The sequence below is a fragment of the Mauremys mutica genome, chromosome 11 (genome assembly GCF_020497125.1).
Source record: "Mauremys mutica isolate MM-2020 ecotype Southern chromosome 11, ASM2049712v1, whole genome shotgun sequence".
NCBI lineage: Eukaryota > Metazoa > Chordata > Testudines > Geoemydidae > Mauremys > Mauremys mutica.
Genome location: NC_059082.1, coordinates 620,062 through 644,691, shown reverse-complemented (window position 1 = coordinate 644,691; position 24,630 = coordinate 620,062). Strand labels below are relative to the sequence as shown.

At 47.5% G+C, this 24,630-nt stretch overlaps 1 protein-coding gene across 10 annotated transcripts in view; it reads left to right on the top strand.

The window, feature by feature from the left end:
• PPIP5K1 (diphosphoinositol pentakisphosphate kinase 1) overlaps positions 1 to 24,630 on the top strand; it is a 129,294-nt gene that overhangs the window by 27,301 nt on the left and 77,363 nt on the right. For all 10 annotated transcript variants that reach the window (XM_044978841.1, XM_044978842.1, XM_044978840.1 and 7 more), the window contains 9 exons: positions 223 to 332; positions 1,283 to 1,368; positions 1,854 to 1,982; positions 3,508 to 3,629; positions 5,473 to 5,655; positions 11,433 to 11,574; positions 13,655 to 13,878; positions 19,877 to 20,004; positions 20,377 to 20,491. In XM_044978841.1, coding sequence (XP_044834776.1) covers positions 223 to 332; positions 1,283 to 1,368; positions 1,854 to 1,982; positions 3,508 to 3,629; positions 5,473 to 5,655; positions 11,433 to 11,574; positions 13,655 to 13,878; positions 19,877 to 20,004; positions 20,377 to 20,491 — 1,239 coding nt within the window. The remainder of the gene's footprint in view (positions 1 to 222; positions 333 to 1,282; positions 1,369 to 1,853; positions 1,983 to 3,507; positions 3,630 to 5,472; positions 5,656 to 11,432; positions 11,575 to 13,654; positions 13,879 to 19,876; positions 20,005 to 20,376; positions 20,492 to 24,630) is intronic.

Here is a 24,630-nt window from a genome sequence, read left to right as displayed (position 1 = left end):
TTGGATTAAAAATGTCCCTGCAGATGAATGTGGGAAACAGCTTCAATGATGTGAGCGGCCATGGAGCTAGGTGCATGCTATCTGAGTGCCCATCCTCCGTGGCTCACTGGGAGGAGAGTGGGTGATTGTGGAGCTGGGTGTCTGTTAGCCTTGGGGCACTGTAAGGGTAGGGGGTGCAAGCTCTCTGGGTACATGATAGATGGTGCTCGTTATCCCTGACAGGAAGTGCTGGATATTGCGCGCCTGCTAGTGGTGGAGTTGGGAACTCACAATGACTGTGAGATAGAGGAGAGGAAGTCCAAATTGGAGCAGCTAAAAACTGTCCTGGAGATGTGAGTAAGAGCGAGTCGGGTGAGGTGGAGGCTCATGTTAGGGCTGCCTACTCCCCGGAGGATAATAATGCAGCTACAGAAGGGAGACACATTATTGAAGCACTGTGTACTGCTCATGTCCTGCCTGGCCAGTCCCCTAGGGGTGGCAGAGGCTGCAGCCACCTTCTTGTAGGCAGCAGTACCTGGAGGATGACACCAGCAGGGCTTGCTCCGAAACTGGCACCACAAGCACCAGTTCTTATTTTTTGGGCACTGTAAGCATGACGTCTTCTGGTTTTGGCGTAGAAAGGCCCAGTGCCCTGACCTAGCAATGCTCTTGTGACAGTGGGGAACTTCCACTGCTGGAAAAAAGGAAAAATCATCCCCTTGTGCACGTAATGTCCTCTGTCTAGAGATCTGCAAATGGAATGGAGGTAGCTTTGCTCAGGGAGGTTGTTAGCACCAAGAGTGCAACAAAAGGAAAACTGAAACCTTGATGCGGACCTGGTGAATCCAGTACCTCTGGATTTGGCCTTGTGTTTGCCTTGCAGAATAGCTTATAGGGCCAACATAACGGGTGACATGGTGGTCTCATGGTATCTCCAACATACAGAAGCCCAAATCTAATAAGTAGACCAGATCTCCCCTTGTTTGGGCCTAGGAGGCAGAACTATGGGACCCTGTGTTCATCTGTCAAAGGTATAGATAGAAATTAAGAGTGTCTGAAGCCCCCTGGACACTAATTTCTGAGTCCAAGAAAGTCGTCTGTTTTCAGACCATTTTGTTAAATGAGGCAGCAGGCAAACCTGCCAGCTTTGTATGCTGGGTCACAGATGTAGAGCACCAGCGCATAACTTGGCCACTTAGTGGTGCTGCCAGGCAATGGGCATTGCAGGGAGCTTGAGTGGCCTTGCCTTTTGCTGCCTGGGGACTATTGGGCCAGGGTATTGATTCCTCTCCCTTTGTGACAGGTATGGACACTTCTCTGGCATTAACCGCAAGGTGCAGCTAACCTACCTGCCTCGTGGACACCCAAAAGCTTCCAGTGAAGACGAAGGTTAAACCCCCCCCCCCCACACGCTCCCTATCAGACTGGTTCTAATCCCTGGGCTTCAGTACCTGTATGCTGCTCTGTCACCCCAGCTTGGACTGCACCTTTGGGGTGGTGGGGACAGAGCAGAGTGCTGGTCAGAAGGACGAATGCATGCCCCCTCTGCCGCTATGGCAAGACCTACTGGAGCTAACACCTGAATGCTTTATGCCATCAAAAGGCTGGGAACCCATACCCCCATCCCTTAGGGCAGATTGGAGTTGAGATGCTCTGTCTTGAACTTCTGTCATTAAGACTGGAAATTTGACCCCAAAATCCAGAGCCCTCTAATCATGCACTCACTGAAGTCTATTAGACAGGCTCTTATTGATCCAGCGCCCACTGAAATCATGCCCATGCTGAGACTCCTCTGCCATTGCCCTGTAGGCCCCCTGGTCTCTGGAGCCTTGCCCCTATTTTATAGTATGGTGACTGCCTGTTGATCTGTTTAGATGCCCGTAAGGAGCCCTCCCCATCTCTGCTACTGGTGCTGAAATGGGGTGGAGAGCTGACCCCAGCAGGAAGGGTCCAGGCAGAAGAGCTTGGTCGGGCCTTTCGCTGTATGTACCCTGGAGGCCAAGGTGAGCTTTCCCTCTTGTGCTGCTCATCAGTCCTGGTCTCTGACTGTGCACAGAGGCCACACATAGCCTGCTAATCACCATTGGTGACTGGACTCACGCATGCATCTGAATACTTTCTCTTGATTAGGCTCTAGTAGCATAAGTGTCTCAGGGCTCCACCACTGCTTTAATTCAATAACTATTTCTGTTCTGTGTTTGGAAAGGAGGAGGATGATGTGGTTGTGTCACATGAGGATGACTAACTACTTTCCAGTCCATTTGTAACAGAGGAGGATGTTAAACAACATCTACTAGTGATAAATGTTTTAAAATCAAGCAGGCCTGGAGAACTTGGAGTTGACAGGGCTGGCAGGGGCTTCCTACCCAGCTCCGCATCCCTGCAGCTTCTAGGCGGCAGAGGCAGGAGCCAGGGCAGGGGCTCCGCTGCTCCCACCACAAGCACTGGCTGCCACAGCTCCCGTTGGCTGGGAACTGCAGCCAATGGGAGCTATGGGGTGGGGCAGTGCAGGGGGCCATGCCAGTGGGAGCTGGAGGGCCCCCCACCTCAAGGTAAGTGCCCCCCTGAACTCCCCAACCCCCTTCCCCTAGCCCTGAGCCCCCTCCCACACACCCAAACTGCTCCTGCCGGCGCAGGGGCTGCCCAGCTTGCAGAACCCCCGAGCTAGCACCAGCCACTGCAGAAGTCATGGAAATTCATGGAATCTGTGACCTCCATGACAGACTTGCAGCCCTAGTAATGACTAGTCACAGTCCCTAGAAAGAGGGCTGTGGAAGACAGGACAAGCATGGACAGAAAGGGGTTTGCAGTGCAAATAGAAGTTCATTTAGTCTGTTGTTAAACCAGACCCCAGAAGAGATTTTATTTGCAACTCTAATCATACAGTGTGTGATTGTCCCCCTCCCTCTGAGGCTCTGGTAGAGACAGGGCTGCTCCCTGATGACACTGGGTAACTGACCCTGCAGTTTGTCATTCAGGAGCTAGTAATGGGCTGTCAATAGGAATGGCTCTGAATATCCAGGTGGTCTTCTTTAGCCCAATCACTGACTCTGGGGTTTGTTCCCATCAAGTAATTAAGGGCTGTAGTGGGTTTGCGGTCATTCCTCCTCCTGTGTCTCAGCGGGAGGCCCCTGCACCTCACTACAAGGACCCACTGTAATAACAGTAACTTGTTGACACCAATCCTTCCTGGATATGATGATTTCTCTGCTCCCTGGCCCAGTGCCCTCAAGCTAGGACTATGTGGATCGGTCCCATCCTGCAGTGGATTAGTAGAACTCTTAGCCTGTTTTTTTCAGCCTGTGTCAGGTATTAGCCAGTGCCTTCCCCACCACAGCTGCATTCTGTGCAAACCCAAAGACTGAGTGTCTGTGTGACTGAACGTTGCAGAGAACTGTAACTGTCTCAGGAAGGTATCTGCTCCCTAAAGGAGCAGAATTTTGGAGTGCATTTAACTCTGACAGATCCTAGCAGCTGACTGCTGTTGGTGTTTGAAAGTTGTGTTTGAGCCTCTGCTCTCTGTTCCAGGTGACTATGCTGGCTTCCCAGGGTGTGGCCTGCTCAGACTGCACAGCACCTACCGTCATGACCTCAAGATCTATGCTTCAGATGAGGGCAGGGTTCAGATGACAGCAGCAGCTTTTGCAAAGGTGACTCATCTCTTACGGCATCTGCTCAGTTCACAGCCATGTCTGCTGCAGACCAGATAACCCAGAGGTGGTTCTTGGCTGTAGGGCTGATGGCCGGCAGCAAAGGATCTACACCAGGCGTGGGCAAACTTTTTGGCCCGAGGGCCACATTGGGGTTGCAAAACTGCATGGAGGGTTGGGTAGGGAAGGCTGTGCCTCCCTAAACAGCCTGGCCCCCACCCCCTCTCTCCCCCCTGACTGCCCTTCTCAGAACCCCTGATCCATCCAGCCCCCTTGCTCCTTGTCCCCTAACTGCCCCCTCCTGGGACTCCAACCCTCCTGCTCCCAGTCCCCTAACTGCTTCAACCCCTATCCACAGGCCCCCCCGGGACTCCCACACTTATCCAAACCTCCCTGTTCCCCATTCCTTGACCCCCCCACCCAAATCTCCACCCCATCCAACCGCCCTCTGCTCCCTGTCCCCTGACTGCCCTCCGGCACCCCCTGCCCCTTATCCAACCCCCGGCCCCTTTACCATGCTGCTCAGAGCAGCATGTCTGGCAGCCGCGCTGCTCAGCCGGAGCTGGACACGCTGCCATTCTGCTCGACAGGAGTGCGCCGCTCCGCTGCCCAGAGCGCTGCCCGCATGGCTGCGGGGAAGGGGGGACAGCAGAGGAGGGGCCAGGGACCAGCCTCCTGGGCCAGGAGCTCAAGGGCCAGGCAGGTCGGTCCCGCAGGCCAGATATGGCCCGCGGGCCATAGTTTGCCCACCTCTGATCTACACCATCTGGAGCTGCTACAAAACTCCACTAGATAGGTCTCAATAATTATTTTTCCTTTTAAAGCAGGCCCAGATGATACTCAGGGTGAGTTCTCCTGTGGGTAACCCCTTTGCTGTCCTAATGGGGGTGTCCACATTTCAGAGACTGTACATTTGCATGGGGCAGCACTGGCAGTGCAATATGACCCTCATATTTCTGCTGCATTTGACAGCCACTGGAGCATTAGTTGAAGCCTGGTAATGAATCAGTCAGATCCCTGAAGTTGTTGTTTATCTGGTATCCTGGGTGTGCATGATGCCAGAGCCATTTGTATGCTTCTAGGTGTTTGTTGCTTAGAAAGTTGTTTCTCAGAGGACTGCTTAGTTTAAGGCAGGGGTGGCCAAACGGCGGCTCACGTGCCGCATGTGCCTTTTTTACAGTTAAAATGTGACTCATGGAGCCCCTCCCTCCATTCTCTGTTACCAGAGTGGGCGGGAGCTCGGGGGTTCTGCCCTGTGGTGGGGTTAGAGGCTTCTGGTCTCAGGGCTTCAGCCCCACGGAGCAAGTCTGCCAGAGCTCAAGGCTTCAGCCCCACTCCTGCTAAAGTCCCGTGACCCGGCTCTCGAACTTCTGAAGATTGTCATATGAGGCTTGGAGGGTCAGTAAGTTTGGCCAACCCTGGTTTAAGTTATGTCTCTCTGGTAATCACTTGGTTGTAAATGGGCAGTGAAACATCCCAATGGGGTAGGGAACAGGTTGGGAGTGTCTGTGAGTACCATTCAAACTAATGGGAAATCCGAGTGTCTTCTGGAATCTGATTTGCAAGGAGCTTTCATTATATAAATGGTTCCACCCCTTTAGAAGTCAGTGATTCAAGGGTGCGTTAGGCAACCAAGGACTGCTCCAGTCAAAACCTACAACAGTTCTAGTTGCACTGAAAGAATTTTTGGCACTTACTTTCCTAAACACTGCCATAGTTAAAACCATCCTCAGCAGCTAGGATTTCATTTGGTGATTTGAAGGAGAAACTAGTCATGAAATTTGCTAGAAAGTGTGCTGGCTTGTGTTCCACTGAGCTGAAATCCTCTTCTGTTCTGTTCTAGGGTCTCCTGGCTCTGGAGGGAGAGCTAACCCCCATCTTGGTGCAAATGGTAAAAAGTGCCAATATGAATGGGCTGTTGGACAGTGATAGCGACTCCCTCAGCAGCTGCCAGCACAGAGTGAAGGCACGGCTGCACGAAATCATGCAGAAGGATGCCAAGTTCTGCGAGGAGGATTACGAAAAGGTAACATAAGAACGGCCGTACTGGGTCAGACCAAAGATCAATCTAGCCCAGTATCCTGTCTTCCGACCATGGCCAATGCCAGCTGCCCCAGAGAGAATGAACAGAACAAGTAATCATCTAGTGATCCATCCCCTGTCGCCCATTCCCAGCTTCTGGCAAACAGAGGCTAGGGACACCATCCCTACCCATCCTGGCTAATAGCCATTGATGAAACTATCCTCCATGAATTTAAAATCTAGTTCTTTTTTTGAACCCTGTTATAATCTTGGCCTTCACAACATCGTCTGGCAAAGAGTTCCACAGGTTAACTATGTGTTGTATGAAGAAATACTTCCTTTCATTTGTTTTAAACCTGCTGCCTGTTAATTTCTTTGGCGATCCCTAGTTCTTGTGTTATGAGAAGGAGTAAATAACACTTCCTTATTTACACCAGTCATGATTTTATAGACCTCTATCATATCCCCCCTTAGTTTTCTCTTTTCCAAGCTGAAAAGTCCCATTCTTATTAATCTCTCCTCATACAGAAGCCCTTCCATACCCCTAAGCATTTTTGTTGCCCTTTTCTGAACCTTTTCCAATTCCAGTATATCTTTTTTGAAATAGGGGGGTGACCACATCTGCACGCAGTATTCAAGATGTGGGCGTACCATGGATTTATATGAAGGCAATATGATATTTTTCTGTCTTATTATCTATCCTTTTCTGAATCATTCCCAACATTCTGTTCGCTTTTTTGACTACTGCTGCACATTTGAGTGGATGGTTTCAGGGAACTATCCACAATGACTCCAAGATCTCTCTCTTGAGTGGTAACAGCTAATTTAGACCCCATCATTTTATATGTATAGTTGGGATTATGTTTTCCAATGTGCATCACTTTGCATTTATCAACATTGAATTTCATCTGCCGTTTTGTTGCCTTTGTCAGTGGCGTAGCCAGGTGGAGGGAATGGGGAGCGATCCAAAAAAAAAAAAAAAAGGCGTCATCTGCTGTGGTGCTTTTACTTACCGGGGGGTGCTCCAGGTCTTCGGCGACGGGCCCTTCACTTGCTCCAGGTGTCTTCGGCGGCACTGAAGGACCTGTCGCTGAAATGCCGCCGAAGACCCGCAGAGCGAGAGAAGCTCCCGCCGCCGAAGACCTGGAGCGCCGCCAGTGAGTAAAAGCGCTGCAGTGGGTGGCGCCTTTTTTTTTTTTTTTTTTTTATCGCTCCCCCTGTGCCCTCTGGGTGAGTAAAAATTAAAAAGGTGCCAAGAAATTGACAAGGCACCACTTGTGCTCAGTGAGGGAGCGGCCGCTGCCCCGCTCCCCCCCAAGCTATACTACTGCCCTTTGTAATTTTTCACAGTCTGCTTCGGACTTAACTATCTTGAGTAGTTTTATATCCTCTGCAAATTTTGCCACCTCTGTTTACTTCATTTTCCAGATTGTTTATGAATATGTTGAATAGTACTGTTCCCAGTACAGACCCCTGGGGGACACCACTATTTATCTCTTTCCATTCTGATAACTGAGTGTGTATGCCTGCCCTTTGTTTCCTATCTTTTTAACCAGTTACTGATCTACGAGAGGACGTTCCCTCTTATCCCATGACAGCTTACTTTGCTTAAGAGCCTTTGGTGAGAAACCTTGTCAAAGGCTTTCTGAAAATCTAAGTACACTTTATCCACTGGATCCCCCTTGTTCACATGCTTGTTGACCCCTCTCAAAGAATTCTAGTAGATTGATGAGGCATGATTTCCCTTTACAAAAACCATGTTGACTCTTCCCCAACAAATTATGTTTATCTATGTGTCTGACAGTTCTGTTCTTTACTATAGTTTCAACCAGTTAGTCTGATACTGAAGTCAGATTTACCAGCCTATAATTTCCGGGATCACCTCTGGAGCCCTTTTTAAAAATTGGAGTCACTTGAGCTGTCCTGCAGTCATTTGATACAGAAGCTGATTTAAATGATAGGTTACAGACTACAGTTAGTAGTTCTGCAATTTCACATTTGAGTTCCTTCAGAACGCTTAGGTAAATACCATCTGGTCTTGGTGACTTATTGTTTAATTTATCAATTTGTTTCAAAACCTCCTCTAATGACACCTCAATCTCGGACAGAGCCATCCCAGGTCTTGCTGAATCCGGAAAAACCTAATGTGCCAGTATTAAAAAGGATGAACCGAATGGTTCTAGTTCAGACAGCCTAACATTGAGCCTGGCAAAATGTGGAAAGGCCGATACGGTATGTAATCGGTAAAGAATTAGTTAATTCTAGTCAACATGATTTTATGGGAAATAGCTAACCCAGTATCACTTTGTAATGAGCTTACAAGTCTGGTTGACAAAGGTAATAGTGTTGAGATAATATACTTAGACTTCTGTAAGGCACTTGACTTGGTCCCATGTGACATGATTAAAAGATTAACACTGTACAGAACCAATGTAGCCCATATTAAATGGTTTCAAAATTTGTCTCCTACATATCGAAAAGAAATGGGGAATCATTCTGTGAGGGTGTTCTAAGTGGGGTCCCTCGGATCTGTTCTTTACTCAGTGCTAATCGCTATCTTTACCCGTGATCTAGCAGAAAGTATAAAATAATTATTGATAAAGTTTGCAGGGGTCACAGAAATTGGTGGAAAGCTAAATAATAGCAGGGTCAGTTCTACAGAGGGATCTGAATCATGTGGTAAGCTGTGCTTCTTTGAACAGCATGCATTTTAGTACAGCTAAATGTAAAGGTCACACATGTAAGAATGTAATGGGTCACATTTCTGGGAATCGGGAGTATTTTGGAAAGCAGTGACTCTGAAAGGGACTCTAGGTCCTAGTGGATACTAGCTGGACACGAATTTCCAGGGCCTTGCACTGGTTAAGAGAACACGTGCAATCCCTTGGATGCATAAGCAAGACAGTATCTAGTAGGTGAGGTGCTGTTACCTCTGTAAGCAGCATTAGTGAGAGCATTACTGGTTACTGTGTCCAGTTCTGGTGTCAACCCTTTAAAAAAGGATGTTGGTGATCAATTGGAGAGGTTCTGAATGATTTGAGGTCTGGAAAACCTGGCTTACAGTGAGAAAACAATGAGAAACTAAAATAAGCTCAGTCTATTTAGTTTTTCCAAGAGAAGGTTATTTGGTGGTGTGATCACTATCTGCAAGTAACTACCAGGGGAAAAGGCTTGTGATAGTAGAGGCAATGTGGCAGACAAAGGCATATCCCGATCCATATCTAGAAGCTAGAGGAATTCAGACTAGAAATACAGGTGTACATTTTTAACAGTCGGCATAATTAACCATTGAACAACTTGCTTGGTGATGTGGTGATTTCTCCATCACTTGGATTCTTTTTGAATCAAGACCAGATGTCTTTTTCTAAAAGATCTCTTCAGCCAGAATTTATAGGCTGATGCAGGAACCATGTGGTGAAATTCTCTGGCCTATGTTATGGGGATGCTCCAAGTAGATTATCATAATTCTCTTCTGGCCTTAAAATCGATGACTCTTTAAGCTTATAATCTTCTGCATGTCATTGCCCATGTCCCAGAAGGGCAGAGACAGGATTCTGACCTGTGTTTTATCTTAGTGGTGGTGGCCTAAATAGAGTGATTTCTTCCTCCTCCCTCCCTCCCCCCCCCCCCAGCCATGTGCCTACACATCTTATCAGCACCAGGCCACAGGCGGCCTGTGTGCACTGGTCAATTACTCACTTGCGGTCAGGAGGCACATAGCGGAGTCGGGGTTGAACTGGCTCAGGCTACCAGGAAGTCAGGATCAGGCACCAGATTACAGACAGCAGGCAAATAGCAGAGTTGGGGACAAACCAGGATCAGAAGCTGGAGTCTAGGTCCACAACAAGGCAAGGTCTGGAACAGAAGCAAGCAGGTGATCTCTGTGGTTGCTCAGATCACTCTCCATGACGGCTTCCTGGTTTATATATCAACATGAGCCAATCAGTGGGCTGCCACTCAGGCCCTGCTGGACGGTACTTCCTGCAGTGCCTAGCATCACAGGGTACTCCAGTGAAAACCCAGCCTAAGTTTCCAGTGGCAATATGGAAGTGTCAGCGGCCCAGAATCTGCATGGTCCCAGGTGCTAGTCCTACAGGTTCTTATGCACACACACTCAGCACTGATGGCAGCCCAAATGCTATTGATGGCAGTCTCTGAACTTACCTGAGAAAGGGATAGCTTTTCCTCTATCATCGGTGATCCCTTGGCGTTCGAGGATGATTGTCTTCCATAAAATGATAGCCAGTTATCACTGGTGCATCTGCAGGTGGCTAATGAGATCGATCTGAGATCCATAGATCTTGTCTCAATTGGGGCAGTCATTTCCCAGTGGAAGGGGTGGATCTGGATTATCAGGCTGCGGCATGTTCTTTCCTTCTTTCCTGTTTCTCAGTTTCCTGTTGTCTCCATTGATCTCAAAATACTGGGTTCCTTGCCACAAGGTCCTTTTCCATTTTGGTTGGTTGAGGGCATCCCAGGAGTTATGTCAATATTGCACTTCTTTATGTTAACTTTGAGGGTGTCTTTGAAGTGCTTTATTTTTGCCCACCCCATATCAATTGGCCATGGCTCAGTTGTGAGAACAAGATCTGCTTCGGGAGTCAATTTTCTGGTATTCAAAGAACGTGACCAGCCCAACAGAGTTGGTGGTGCATGGTCATAGCTTCAATGCTGGAGTTTTTGGCTTGGGACAGAACACTGATGTTGGTGTGTCGGGCATCTCACTTGATTCGGAAGATCTTGCAGAGGCACCATTGATGGTATCGTTCAAGAATCTTGAGGTGTCTACTGTACATGACCCTAGTTTTGGCACTGTACAAGAGAGCAGGGATAACAGCCTGGTACACGAGAAGCTTGGTTTGATTCTTGATGTCACAATCTTGGAAGACAAGTTTTCTCAAGCATCTGAAAGTGGCACTGGCACATTGAAGGTGGCGTTGAATTTCCTCGTCAGTGTTGGCTTTCTGCTACAGATAGCACTTCCTTTACCTCAGCAGCTCGACAGTCTCCAGGGTCTCTATTGATCTGAATTACGGGAGCAGGATCCTGGTGATTCAGAGCCTGTTGGTGGAGTATTTTAGTTTTCTTGGTGTTGAGTGTGAGGCCAAGTTGGTTGTAAGCCTTTGTTGGCCTCTTCCTCTCTGAGGGGAAGGGGACTTCCTTCCCACACAAGCATAGGGCCTCTTCCTTGCAGGTCTACCTGGAGTAGTCATGGCTGCTGAGCATGGGAAGTAAAATAATCAAGCCTGGATCCAGTCCACTCACGTACGTTGTCAGGACCCAGACTCCTCTGTACTGATGAAGCACCTGGCAGCACTTGCCCTCACTAGCATCTGATGCACTGGGAGTAAAGCATGGTTCTCAACCTGGGGACCAGGAACAGATCCTGGAGGTTATGACCACCCTTCCTTTCCTTACAACTATGCTGGGGGAGGGTCCACCAAACTTTTTTCTTTTGTAACCTGAGATCCCAAAATGGAAGAAGCTGAGACCCAGTAGAGAAAAGGAAATAGCTTCTCACCTATGAATACCACCTAGCCCCTCTTGGAAGGTCTCTGCTGTACCATAGAAAGACACTTTTGCCAACAGGCGAGGTGTGGCATGGAGGGTCGGGGGAGGCATAGGCTGTTGGTGGATGTGTAGGATGACTGTTACACAGGAAATTAGTTTTTCAGTTGCACACCATTTCCAGAAGCTTAATTGCTGGGGCTGGGCTGGATGCTCTGTGCTCTCTGTATGCATAGACACTAACCTTTTCTGTGTTCTCTTTTTACTCTGCAGTTAGCACCTACAGGCAGCATCTCTCTGGTCAACTCCATGACTTTCATCCAGAACCCAGTAGAGATCTGTGACCAAGTGTTTGCCTTGATCGAGAACCTCACTTCCCAGATATGCAAACGTCTGGAAGATCCCAAATCTGCAGGTGAGTGGCTGTGCTTGGGAAGAGGGTTGTCCAGAGCAGAACCCTTTGGATTGGTCTGTGCAAGCATGAGCTCTAGCTGTATAAATATGTGTCTGAAACAAAGAGGCGTAGGAAACACACTTTTGGAGAGAGGCTTGGCTAATGCATGAAGGGAGCAGTTGGACTCAGCTGAGCAGCATAGTTCTGCTCCGGAGGAGGTGCCTTCCAAAGAGTGGTAGAAAGCTCCAGTTCTTAACGCACACGCACGCACACCCCCCCCCCCTGCGTGCTGTTGATCTGAAAGCTCCCATTCCTATTCTGAACCATTTAAAAGCCCATTTATGGTAGTTGCTGTGAGGCTGTAGGTCTTTCTGTATTTTTCCTTTCCCAGCTGGAATCCCAGCTATCAAACACATGCAGTCTTGTCAGCTGAAACTCAAATAAGAGTAGCCTGGGTGTGAACATAGAACCATAGGAATGTGGGGCTGGAAGGGACCTTGAAGTCATCAAGTCCAGCCCCCTGTGCTGAGGCAGGACCAAGTAAACCTAGACCAGCCCTGACAGGTGTTTGTCTGACCTGTTCTTAAAAACCTCCAATGATGGAAATTCCACAACCGCCCTTGGAAGCCTGATCTGGAGCTTAACTACTGTTCGAGTTAGAAAGATTTTCCTAATATCTAACCTAAATTTCTCTTGTTGCAGATTAAGCCCATTACTTCTTGTCCTACTTTAGTGGACATGCAGAACAAATGATTACAGTCCTCTTTATAAGAGCCATTGTCATATTTGGAGACTTATCAGGTCCCTCCTCAGTCGTCTTTTCTCAAGACTAAACATACTCACTGTTTTAACCTTTTTCTCATAAGTCAGGATCTCTAAACCTTGTATCATTTCTGTTGCACTATTTTGTATTTTCTCCAATTTGTCCACCTCTTCCTAAAGTGTGGTGCCTAGAATGAGCACACTACTCCAAATGAGGCCTCACCAGTGCCAAGTAGAGCAGGACCGTTACCTCTTATGTCTGACATATAATAGTCCTGTTTAATACACCTCAGAGTGAGATTAGCCTGTTTTGCAACTGCTTCACATTTTTTACTTGTATTCAATTTGTGATCGGATTCTTTTCAGCAGTACCACTGCCTAGCCAGTTATTCCCCATTTTGTAGTTGTGCATTTGGTTGGATTTTTTTTCCTTCTTAAGTGAAGTACTTTGGTGGTTTCATTTTATTGATTTCAGACCAGTTCTCCAATTTGTCAAGGTTGTTTTGAATTCCGATCCTGTCCTCCAAAGTGCTTGCAACCCCTCCCAACTTGGTGTCATCTGCACACTTTATAAGCATACTCTCCACTCCATTATCCAAGTCATTAATTAAAATACTGAATAGTACCTACCCAGGACTGAGCCCTGTGGGACCCCACTAGATACCTCCTCACAGTTTGACTGACTGATTTGATAACTGCTATTTGAGTGTGGTCTTTCAACCAGTTGTGCACCCGCCTTGTAGTGATTTCATCTAGACCACACTTCCCTAGTTTGCTTATGAGAATGTCATGTGCGACTGTCAAAAGCTTTACTAAAGTCAAGATATATCCTTTCTACTCACCCCACCCCCACAAGATCATAACCCTTTCACAGAAGGAAATTGGTTTGGTTTGGCATAGTTTATTCTTGACAAATACATGCTGGCTATTGCTTAAAACCCTATTATTCTCCATACAAATTGATTGTTGAATAATTACAAGGTATCGAAGATAGGCAGACTACTCTATAATGCTGCAGGACCTTTTAGTACATCTACACTGCACTTTTAAAACCTGCAGCAGTGAGTCTGAGCCTGGGTCTGTAGACCTCAGGCTCGTGCTAAGGCACTAAAAAGAGCTGTGTAGACATCTGGGTGCAGGCTGGAGCTCAGGCTCTGAAGCCTGGGGTCATGGGTGTGTTTCTCCAGCCCAAGTACGGACGTTTACACAGCTGTTTTTAGTACAAGCTGGAGCCTGTAGCCCTAGCTCTGAGACTCTGTACTGCAGGTTTTCAAACAGTGTAGAGAGACCCTCTGTTCCCTTTTTAAAACATACTGGTTTTGTTCTTGCTGCTCTTTAGACCTGCAGCTGTACCACAGCGAGACTTTGGAGCTGATGCTGCAGCGCTGGAGCAAGCTGGAGAGGGATTTCCGCATGAAGAATGGGCGCTATGACATCAGCAAGATCCCTGATATCTATGACTGCATTAAATATGATGTACAACACAATTGTACCCTGAAGCTGGAGGGCACTGCTGAACTCTTCAAACTCTCCAAAGCCTTGGCAGATGTGATCATACCCCAGGTACAGTCTGGCTCAACTCTTTCCCCTCTCTCCTAGGAGTGGTGTCCGCTCTCAATAGTGGAAGTGTCTGGCATGGGTCTCGCAAAGGGATGCGTCTTCAGGCCCCTGTCAGGCTTCCCCGCTGTGTGAGCAAAAACCAGAAAGCAATTGGTTGGTGTTTATAAGAGGATTCACTGCATTTTCTCACTTGAGACCAAGGCAGCTACTCTGCAAGCCTCCCATATCGTCTAGAGAGTATTATCCACTGGGTCAGCTTGCCCCTCCCTCGCCGTCTTAGCCAGAAACCTTTTCCTAGCCTTGGAACCTAAGTGGCCCTAACCACCCTACAGTTCCTTCTAACCACTGAAGGTGTAGCAAGCTTGGATCATACGCAGTGTTCTACGTGCTTATCTTGTTGGGGTTTTTCTTATACCGTTTAGGGCAAATTTTGCTTATAGTTAAATTATCAGCCAACTAATCCGATTTCTTAAGTCAAAAGTGCAGAAGATGAGATGTCCATCTGGCATGGGCTTCCTCTGGACTATCACGAGCAGAAGAGTAGGCTCCCTCACAACTCCACTGTCAAGGGAGACTCTTCAGGCCTGCTAAGCTAAGGTTAGCCATGTACAAGTCCAGCGTCAACATACAGGATTGGCCTGCAGAGATGGGAAGGCTGCCTCAGACCCCAGTTGGTGGAAAGCTCTTCAGGCCCAATTGATTAAGTCTGGCTATCAAGTTAAGGATCTGCTCTCTATTAAGATCCCTGGATAAGTCCAGGTCAACCTAGCAGACCTGGCTGTATGCCTAAAGTGGCTCCTGAAAGTCAAAGGCCATTGTCCACCTCTGAAACCAAAGCATGGGTCCAGTTGTCTGGGATCTAGCCAGCATGAGGATCCAACCCCTTTGAGGAGGAAGAGTCCCTTATCTAGTGATTCTGTGCCCAGCATGGGACCATTTAGGCCAGTGGTTCTCAGACTTTTGTACTGGTGACCCCTTTCACATACCAAGCCTCTGAGTGCGAACTCCCCCCCCCTTATAAATGAAAAACACTTTTAAATATACTTAACACCATTATAAATGCTGGAGGTAAAGCGGGGTTTCGGGTGGAGGCTGACAGCTCGCGACCCCCCATGTAATAACCTTGTGACCCCCTGAGGGGTCCCAACCCCCAGTTTGAGAACCCCTGATTTAGGCAGAGGCCCTGGACCTATCCTGTTCAATGAAGCCTGGTACTGCAGGTGTAACACACCGTGATCTTTAAAGAACTGCTTGTCTTACTGGCTTTGTGCCCAAAATGGTGATGTGAGCATCCTTGTTGAGGTCCTTCCTCCACTGGAGATTGGGAACTACATTGCAAGCTTCTGATGGAGTTCAGGATGGTGGATCTGTTAATGGGATGGAGTCTTAACAATGGTCTTCCTGTCTGGTCATGTTCACATGTAAACGCTTGATGCCCTGCTTGTCTTGGAGAGGGTTTTCCCCTTCCAATGCCCGTGTTATACAGGGGAGATAAGACTAGATGATCACAATGGTCCTTTCAGGCCTCGTATCTATAATTCTCCACATCAGGCAGAAGGGGGACTTGAACTGGGGACAGCCTCATCCTGGGGGGGTCCCTAACTACCTAAAGGTGGCAAGGGAAATCTCCTCCTTTCCCACTCCCCCAGGCCCTCTGGAGAATCTAGTCTTTCACTTTTGTCAAAATGCCTAAAATTGAAACAAAAACCTTTGTTGAGTTGAAAGGTTTCATTTTAATATTACCAAAGCACTCTTCTTTGGTTCAGTCAAAAATATTTGGCAACCAAAACTGCGCTATTTCACACACACACACACACACACACACACACACACACACACACACACACACACACACACACACCAGCTTATTTCCCCCCCCCCCCCCCCCCCCCCAGGGATAATGCACTTTGTCCATTGCTTTGACCCAAGAACAAGCAAGAGCTAACATCAATAACAGTTCTTTTCCTTCGCTAAGAGCAGGAATGTTTCTGTATATTCCATTTGACTTGGTGATCTTTCAGATATTGGTCAAATTGCTACCTAGTTGCTGTCACTAGCCATGATTGGAGCTTGACTTTTCTGTCCAATATCCTGGTCTTAGTCATCTTAAGAAGGCTTGCTTTCCAAGCTACAGGAGCTCCTTGAGGTGGGAATCTCCATTCAGGTCTGAATTTTTTCTGGTCAGCTGCTTGACTCTGGAATGCTGGAACATTTCTCATAAGAGTGATGCTGTGCTCTGGCCAAGCCTGTTGGAAAGCAGGAGGTGCTGATCAGTCAGACCTTTTCAGAGGTGTGGGTTAAAAATTCCCAGATGAAAGGATGTGTCTGAGCATGGTTGGGACCACCTCCCCTTGTATGTACTCAGAGCCCTTTATGAAGGGATGGGGAGGGAATGGGTAAGTGGCTCTAAGTGACACTGCTCACTGCAAGCTTCCAGAATATACGAGAGGAGGAGCCTTGATTGCACAAGTGTGAATAGTCAGAGGCTCATCTTGAAGAAATCTGGTTATGTGTAAGAAGCCTGCATTATCTATATAAGGATCTGGCCCTAAGAAGCCAGCTTCAGTGTCTGTTGGTCTGGTGGATACCAGTGACCTAGAGAAGGCTAGGGGAGCGGTCTTGGAGGCCAAATTTAGGCTGCTAGGGAGGAGATTCAAGTCCAGGACTTCAATAGTAGCATTTTCTGAAATGCTTCCAGTTCCACACACACGGCTAGTTAGACATGCAGAACTGTAGGGTGTCAATGCGTGGATGAGACAATGGTGTAGGAAGGAAAGATTCAAGTTTATTAGGAACCGGGGAACTTGTTGGGAAAGGAGGAGCCTATACAGGAAGGATGGGCTTCATCTAAACCAAAATGGGAACCAGACTGCTGGCATGTAAAATTAAAAAGGCCATAGATGAGTTCTTAAACTAAGGGCTGGGGGGAAGCTGACAGGCGCAGAGGAGCATGCAGTTCAGACAAATATCCTATGGGGAAGGACCTATTAACAGGGATTCTCTATCCTAGTAAAGAGGAGAGTTTAGAAGTTGATAAAGTAAAGGTAGAAATTGAAGAGAAACAGTCAAATGAAAGAGTCCCAATTCTACATCACATGAAGGCAGACAACTAAAAAGTGACAAATGTTATAAGTGCTTGTATGCAAATCCAAGAAGTCTAAATACTAAGATGGGTGAACTTGAGTGCTTGGTATGATGTGAATATCCTCATTTAATGGAATCTCAGAAACATGGTGGAATGACAGTCGGATACTAATATCAGGGTGAAAAATATATAGGAATGATAGTATAGGTCATGCTGGTGGAGGAGTGGTACTATATTTGAAAGACAGCGTAGTCAAATATAGTAAAATTGTTATATGAATAAACTGTACTGTATAATCTCTAATAAGAAGAATATAGCAGTAGGAACATACTACCAAGCACCTGGCCAGGATGACGACAGTAATTCTGAACTGCTTAGGGAGATTAGAGAGGCTATAAACATAGAAAACTCAATAATAATGGATGGTTTCAACTATCCCCATATTGACTGGGTACATGTCACCTCAGGACAGGATGCAGAGATAAAGTTTGACACCTTTAAATGTTTCTTAGAGCAGCTAGTCCTGGAACCCAGAAGGCAGGAGGCATTTCATGGTTTAATCCTAAGTGGAGCATAGAGTCTGATCCAAGAGGTAATTGTAACTGAACTGCTTGGTAATCGTGACCATAATTTAATATGCTTGGTTGGGGCAATGGGGAAATACCCAAGAAACCCACCACAGTAGCATTTAACTTCAGAAAGGGGAACGACAGAAAAATGAGGAAGTTAAACATAAATTAAAAGGAACGGGCACAAAAGTGAAATGCCTGCAAGCTGCATGGGAACTTTGTAAAAACACCATACTAGAGGCTCAAACGAAAAAGAATAGTAGGAGGATTTTAAAAAAAAAATCCCACCATAGCTACACAATAGAGTAAAAGAAGCAGTTGGAGGCAAAAAAGGATCATTTAAAAATTGGAAGTAGAATCCTACTGAGGAAAATAGAAAGGAGCATAAACTCTGGCAAGTCAAGAGTAAACATAATTAGGAAGGCCAAAGACTCAAAAAAAAATTTAAGTACATCAGAAGCAGGAAGCCACTGGATGATCGAGGTGCTAAAGGAGCATTCAAGGAAGACAAGGCCATTGCAGTGAATATAAATGAATTATTTGCATTGGTCTTCCTGCACAGGATGTAAGGGAGATTCCACTCTTGAGCCATTCTTTTTTGGTAACAAATCTGAGGAAATGTCCCAGATTGACATGTCACTAGAGGAGGATTTGGAACAAATTGGTAAATTAAACAGTAAAGTCACCAGCACCAGATGGTATTCACCCAAAAGTTCTCAAGGAACCCAAATATTAAATTGTGGAACTACTAACTGTGTTATGTACCCTATCACTTAAATCTGCTTCTGTGCCAGTTGACTGGAGGATAGCTAATGGGACACCAATTTAAAAAAAATGGTTCCTGGCAATAACAGGCTGGTAAGCCTAACTTCAGTACCAGGCAAATTGGTTGAAGCTACAGTAAAGAATAGAATTATCAGACACATAGATAAATATGATACATTGGGAAAGTGTCAACAAGGCTTTTGTAACGGGAAATCATGCCTCAGCCATCTGTTAGAATTCTCTGAGGGAGTCAACAAGAATGTGGGCAAGAGTGATCCAATAGCTCTAGTATAGTTGGATTTTCAGAAAGCCATTGACAAGGTCCCTCACCAAAGGCTCTTGAGCCAAGTAAGCTGTGATGGAATGAGAGGGAAGATCCTCTCATGGATCAGTAACTGGTTAGAAGACAGAAAACACATAGTAGGAATAAATGGTCTGTTTTCAGAATGGAGAGAGGTAAATAGTGGTATCCTCCAGGGGTCTGTAGTGGGACCAGTGTTGTTCAATATGATCATAAATGATCTTGAAAAAAGGGGTAAACAGTGAGGTGGCAAAGTTTACAGATGATACAAAATTACCCAAGATAGTTAAGTCCAAAGCAGTCTTAAGAGTTCCAAAGGGATCTCACAAAACTGGGTGAGTGGCAAGAAAATGGCAGATGAAATTCAATGTTGATAATTACAAAGTAATGCACATTGGAAAACATAATCCCAACTATACATACAAAATGACTTGGTCTAAATTAGCTATTACCACTCAAGAAAGAGATCTTGGAGTCATTGTGGATGGTTCTCTGAACCATTTGCTCAATGTGCAATGGCAGTCAAAAAAGCTAACAGTGTTAGGAACCATTAGGAAATGGATAGGTATGACAAACAACTATCAATAATTGGGGGAGGGATAGCTCAGTGGTTTGAGCATTGGCCTGCTAAACCCAGGGTTGTGAGTTCAATCCTTGAGGGGGCCATTTAGGGAAATGGGGTAAAAATCTGTCTGGGGATTGGTCCTGCTTTGAGCAGGGGGTTGGACTAGATGACCTCCTGAGGTCCCTTCCAACATGGATATGAGAAGTTAAGAGTGGGTATTATAGAGGTCTATAAAATCGTGAAAGGTGTGGAGAAAGTGAATAAGGAAGTGTTATTTACCCCTTTACATAACACAAGAAGCAGGGGTCACTCAATGAAATTAATAGGCAGCAGGTTTCAAATAAACAAGGAAGTACGTCATCACACAATGCACAGTCAACCTGTGGAACTCATTGCCTGGGGATGTTGTGAAGACCAAAAGTATAATTGGGTTTAAAAAAAAACCAGAAGTTCATGAAGCATAGGTCCATCAATGGCTATCAACCAAGATGGTCAGGGCTGCAACCCCATGCTCTGGGTGTCCCTAGGCCTCTGACTGCCAGATGCTGGGGCCGCATGACAGGGGATGGATCACTTGATGATTACCTGTTCTGTTCATTCCCTCTGAAGCTCCTGGCATTGGCTGCTGTCTGAAGACAGGATCCTGGGCTAGATAGACTATTGGTCTGACCCAGTATGGCTGTTCTTATGTTCTTTTTTTTCTGTTACTACTGCAGGAATATGGGATTAATAAGGAGGAGAAGCTGGAGATTGCTATTGGCTTCTGTCTTCCTCTCATCAAGAAGATCCAGTTGGACCTGCAAAGAACCCATGAGGATGAGTCTGTCAACAAGCTGCACCCCTTGTAAGGACCTTGCTGCATGTTGGCACTGGTGGGGGACACTGTGCCCTGAGAAGGCCATGCCATATGTTGACCTAGATGGACCAACCAGTGATGTTAAACGAAGGCAGTAGTGCATCGGAATGGGGAGAGGGAGTGTTACTGCCTTTATCAGAATGTGCAGAGGGGAGCAGGTGTTTGACTGGGGAGAGGACTACACCATTCCTACAGGCCTGTTCCTTAGGATGCTGTGTAGCAGGCCACTTGCTCCTTGCATCTCGCTCTACCTCTGCTACCCTCAAACGTGGGTGTATTTATCTCTGCAGAATTATTTCTCTGTTAGGCATGCATTTTTGAGAGAGTCCATATGAACTAAGCAGCATTGGTTTGGTTTAGGTACTCGAGAGGAGTCCTGTCCCCAGGTCGCCATGTCCGGACACGGTTATACTTTACCAGCGAGAGCCACGTACATTCCCTGCTCAGCATCTTCCGCTATGGTGGGCTCTTGGATGTAAGTGTGCCAGCAGTACCACAGGGTAAACCTCCCCTTTTCTTCATCACCCCTGTCTAGGGTGAACAGTGTGCGGCTGCAGATTACTCCTCCTAGCTAATGCCCCACCAATGACTCATACCACTGGTTTCTGACCAGCGCTATCTCTGCTGTGTTTGCATGTTGTGGCTTATTTTCATTTTTGGCATGTGGAGGGTTATTTTTGCTAAGGGTCTGATTCTTGCTCCATGTTCTTGCTGAATAATACCTCATTCCAAGACCAGCCCCACTGATTTTAGTGGGAACCTGGCGGGAGTCTGATTTCAGTGGCATAGCTCATGGAGTAATATGGTTCTACTGCGTGTGAGTCAGGGTGACAGAGAGGGCCTAAGTGAGAGAGTTGGCATCTGCTACTCTCCTCTCCTCACCCTGCTCTTGGAAGGGAAGGAAAGCTGATTCCTCTTGAGCAGGGCCAAGCTCCACTCTAGAGACTTTCTTTGAGTTGACTTGGAACTAAATGTTCCCCTGAAGTGAGCTGAAATTGCAGCTACTCTAAGGTGCGTGCATAACTGGTTGGAAAGCTGTTACCAGAGAGTAGTTATCGGTGGTTCACAATCAAGCTGGAAGGGCATATTGAGTGCGGTCCCGCAGGGATCACTTCTTGGGCCAGTTCTGTTCAATATCTTCATCAGTGATTTAGGTAATGGCATAGAGAGTGCACTTATAAAGTTTGCAGATAATACTGAGCTGGGAGGGGTTGCAAGTGCTTTGGAGGATAGGACTAAAATTCAAAGTGATCTGGACAAACTGGAGAGAGCCTGAAGTAAATAGGATGAAATTCAATAAAGACAAATGCAAAGTGCTCCACTTAGGAAGGAACAATCAGTTGCACACATGTACAATGGGAAATGACTACCTAGGAAGGAGTCCTGCAGAAAGGGATCTGGGAGTCAGTGGATTACAAGCTAAATGAGAGTCAGTGTAACGCTGTTGCAAAAAAAAAAAAAAAAAAAAAATTCCGGGATGTATTATCAGGAGTGTTGTAAGCAAGACATGAGAAGCAATTCTTCTGCTCTACTCCATGCTGATTAGGCTTCAACAAGAGTATTGTGTCCAGTTCTGGGCGCCACATTTCAGGAAAGATGTGGACAAATTGGAGAAAGTCCAGAGAAGAGCAACAAAAATGATGGAAGGTCTAGAAAACATAACCTCTGAGGGAAGATTGAAAAAATTGGGGTTTAGTCTGGAGAAGAGAAGACTAAGGGGAAGCATGAGTTTTCAAGTACATAAAAGGCTGTTACAAGGAGGAGGGAGAAAAATTGTTCTCCTTAACCTCTGAGAATAGGACATGAAGCAATGGGCTTAAATTGCAGCAAGGGAGGGTTAGGTTGGACATTAGGAAAAACTTCCTAACTATCAGGGTGGTTAAGCACTGGAATCAGTTTTCCAGGGAGGTTGTGGAATCTCCATCATTGGAGATTTTTAATAACAGGTTAGACAAACACTTGTCGGGGATGGTCTAGATCAGGCCTGCACAACCGCGGGCCGCATGTGGCCCACGGAGCCTCACTGTGCGGCCCACTGGGGGATTCTAAATCCCCCCCCACATGGCGCTCTGCGGGCAGTCCAGAGCCCTTTAAATCTCAGCCACGGCCGGGAGTCAGAGGGCTCTGCGCTGCCCGCAGGGGCAGGGAGCCCAGAGCCCTTTAAATCCCAGCCACGGCTGGGATTTAAAGGGCTCAGGGCTCCCCGCGGCTGCCAGCAGCCCAAAGCCCATTGAATCCCAGCCCCTGGCCGCTGATTGCCCCCTCCCCAGACCCCTGCCCCAACTGCCCCCCAGGACCCCCACCCCCTATCTAAGCACCACTGGTCCTTGTCCCCAACTGCCCCCTCCTGAGACCCCACCCAACTGCCCCCCAGGACCCCCACCCCCTATCTAAGCACCACTGGTCCTTGTCCCCCGATTACCCCCTCCTGAGACCCCTGCCCCTAACTGCCCCTTGGGACCCCAGCCCCTATCTAAGCTTCCCTTCTCCTTGTCCCCAACTGCCCCCTCCTGAGACCCCACCCAACTTCCCCCCAGGACCCCACCCCCTACCTGTCCCCTGATAAACCTCCTGGACTCCCATGCCTATCCAATTGCTGCCTGTCCCCTGACTGCCCCTCCAAACCTCTGCCCCATCCAACCCCCCCTGCTCCCTGTCCCTTGACTGCCCCCCGGAACCCACTACCCCTTTTCCAACCCCCAAACCGCATACTGTGCCACTCAGACCAGCGTGTCTGGCTCCGTGCAGCTCCAGACAGTTGCTGCCATGCTCCCCCATGGAGCCCACAGCCCTCTCCCACCCCCAGCACCTGCCTTCCAGATTTGAACATCTCAAAATTCAGGAGTGCTCAAGCTCGGTTTGGGCAGCTTTTACTTCATTTCTCCCAAATCAAATATACTGATCCACTGTAACTTGCTGTAGAAAAAGTAGGATAAAATTGAGCAAGAAATGCTTATTAGGACTGGAATTGCTATTTTCAACAGCCATTGCCTTTTTGTTTGTTTGAAAGGAAGACAGTGATATTGCATTGGCAAATTCCCCATAGAAAGAAAGAGTGGAACAAAAGAATAATAAAGGCACCTCAACTTTTCCTCATTTATGGAGGACAGTCTTATACTATGCATCCAGATATCCTCCAATCACACAAGCTGAAAATTGTTCCACTTTACTGCAGCTCTGTAACCATATGGGAACCAATCCTGTCTGTGTTTTGTGCACATCCAAAATTCCGGCTGAATGACCCGCCCTGGGAGCGAGTTACCAGTGACCCAGGGTTGGGGCGGCAGGAGGTGTGGGGGGGGCACTGGTGGGGGGGAGCCCAGGGCTGGGGCAGCAGCAGGGTGGAGGGAGGGCACTGGTGGGGAGGAAAGGGGGAAGCCCAGTGCTGGGGTGGCAGGGGTGTGTGTGGGTGGGGGGAGAGCCCAGGACTGGGGCAGCAGGAGGGTGTGGGGGGAGCCCAGGGCTGGGAAGGGGGACAGCCACATTTTTTTTTGCTTGGGGCAGTAAAAAACCTAGAGCCGGCCCTGCCGGGTTCCCCCAGCCGCTGAAGCCCCGGGCCCTTTAATTTGACCCTGAGGGCTCCCAGCCACCTCTTTAGCTGGGAGGCCCCTGGTTGATTTAAAATAAAGTATCACCCCCCAACCCCCAACCTTCCTTTTTGGCCCACAGCTGTTTTGGTGGGGCGGCGCTGGGGAAGGAGGGTTTGTTTCCGCAGGGCTGGGCGGCCCTGGGGCAGGGTGTTTCCTCGGGCTGGGAGGTTTTGGCCCTCAGCTGTTTTCTTTGGAGGAATGTGGCCCTCACCGCTTTACGAGTTGTGCAGGCCTGGTCTAGATACTTAGTCCTGCCTTGAGTGCAGGGGACTGGACTAGATGACCACTCCAGGTCTCTTCCAATCCTGTGATTCTGTGTATGAGTGGGTCTCCTCAGCAAGAAGGAAATGGAAGGACCTGGCATTTGGAGACTGAGTCCTGTCTCTCCTTTGATAAGAGTAGAGCCTAGAATTTCACATCACCACAGAGCTTGAATTGGAGAAATCTTTCCCCGAGCCTCAGTGGTTGATTGGGTTGGCTCTACACACACACTCCCTGTGGGTATTAGAAGGACTAAGAAATGCACTGCCTCACAAACAGCTAATCGTGTTCTTTGGTTCGCTTTTGTCTCCTATCGTGCTATTCCCAGAAGTTTTGTAGGAGTTAGGGCTTGTTTAGCAGGTTCAAGTTCATGTGCCTGTGACAGCTCTCTGTATCTGAGGAAAGTAGCCATATGTGACTTTGTCTAACTTTCTCGTCAATGTCCAGGGTGTTTTGCTTACACTCCCCATCCCCTTTAGTGTAAGGGGATACTGTGCTGCATGGCATGCTACCTTGGGGGCATGGCTGTGCCCTGGTGAGAGGTCGGGGGACACCATGTTGCAGGATGTGCTGCCCTTCCCATCTCATAAATGGCATGTCCAAAGTGTTCTCCAGTTTTTCCATTTATCAGACCCTTTTGTAAGAGCAACCCTCCTTCCTTTCCATTCTCCGCCCTCCATTTTCTCACTGCTTCTTGCACATATTTCATTCTGCAGACCACCATTTGAGAACCAGCATGTTAGGGAAACTTATGGATTATGTT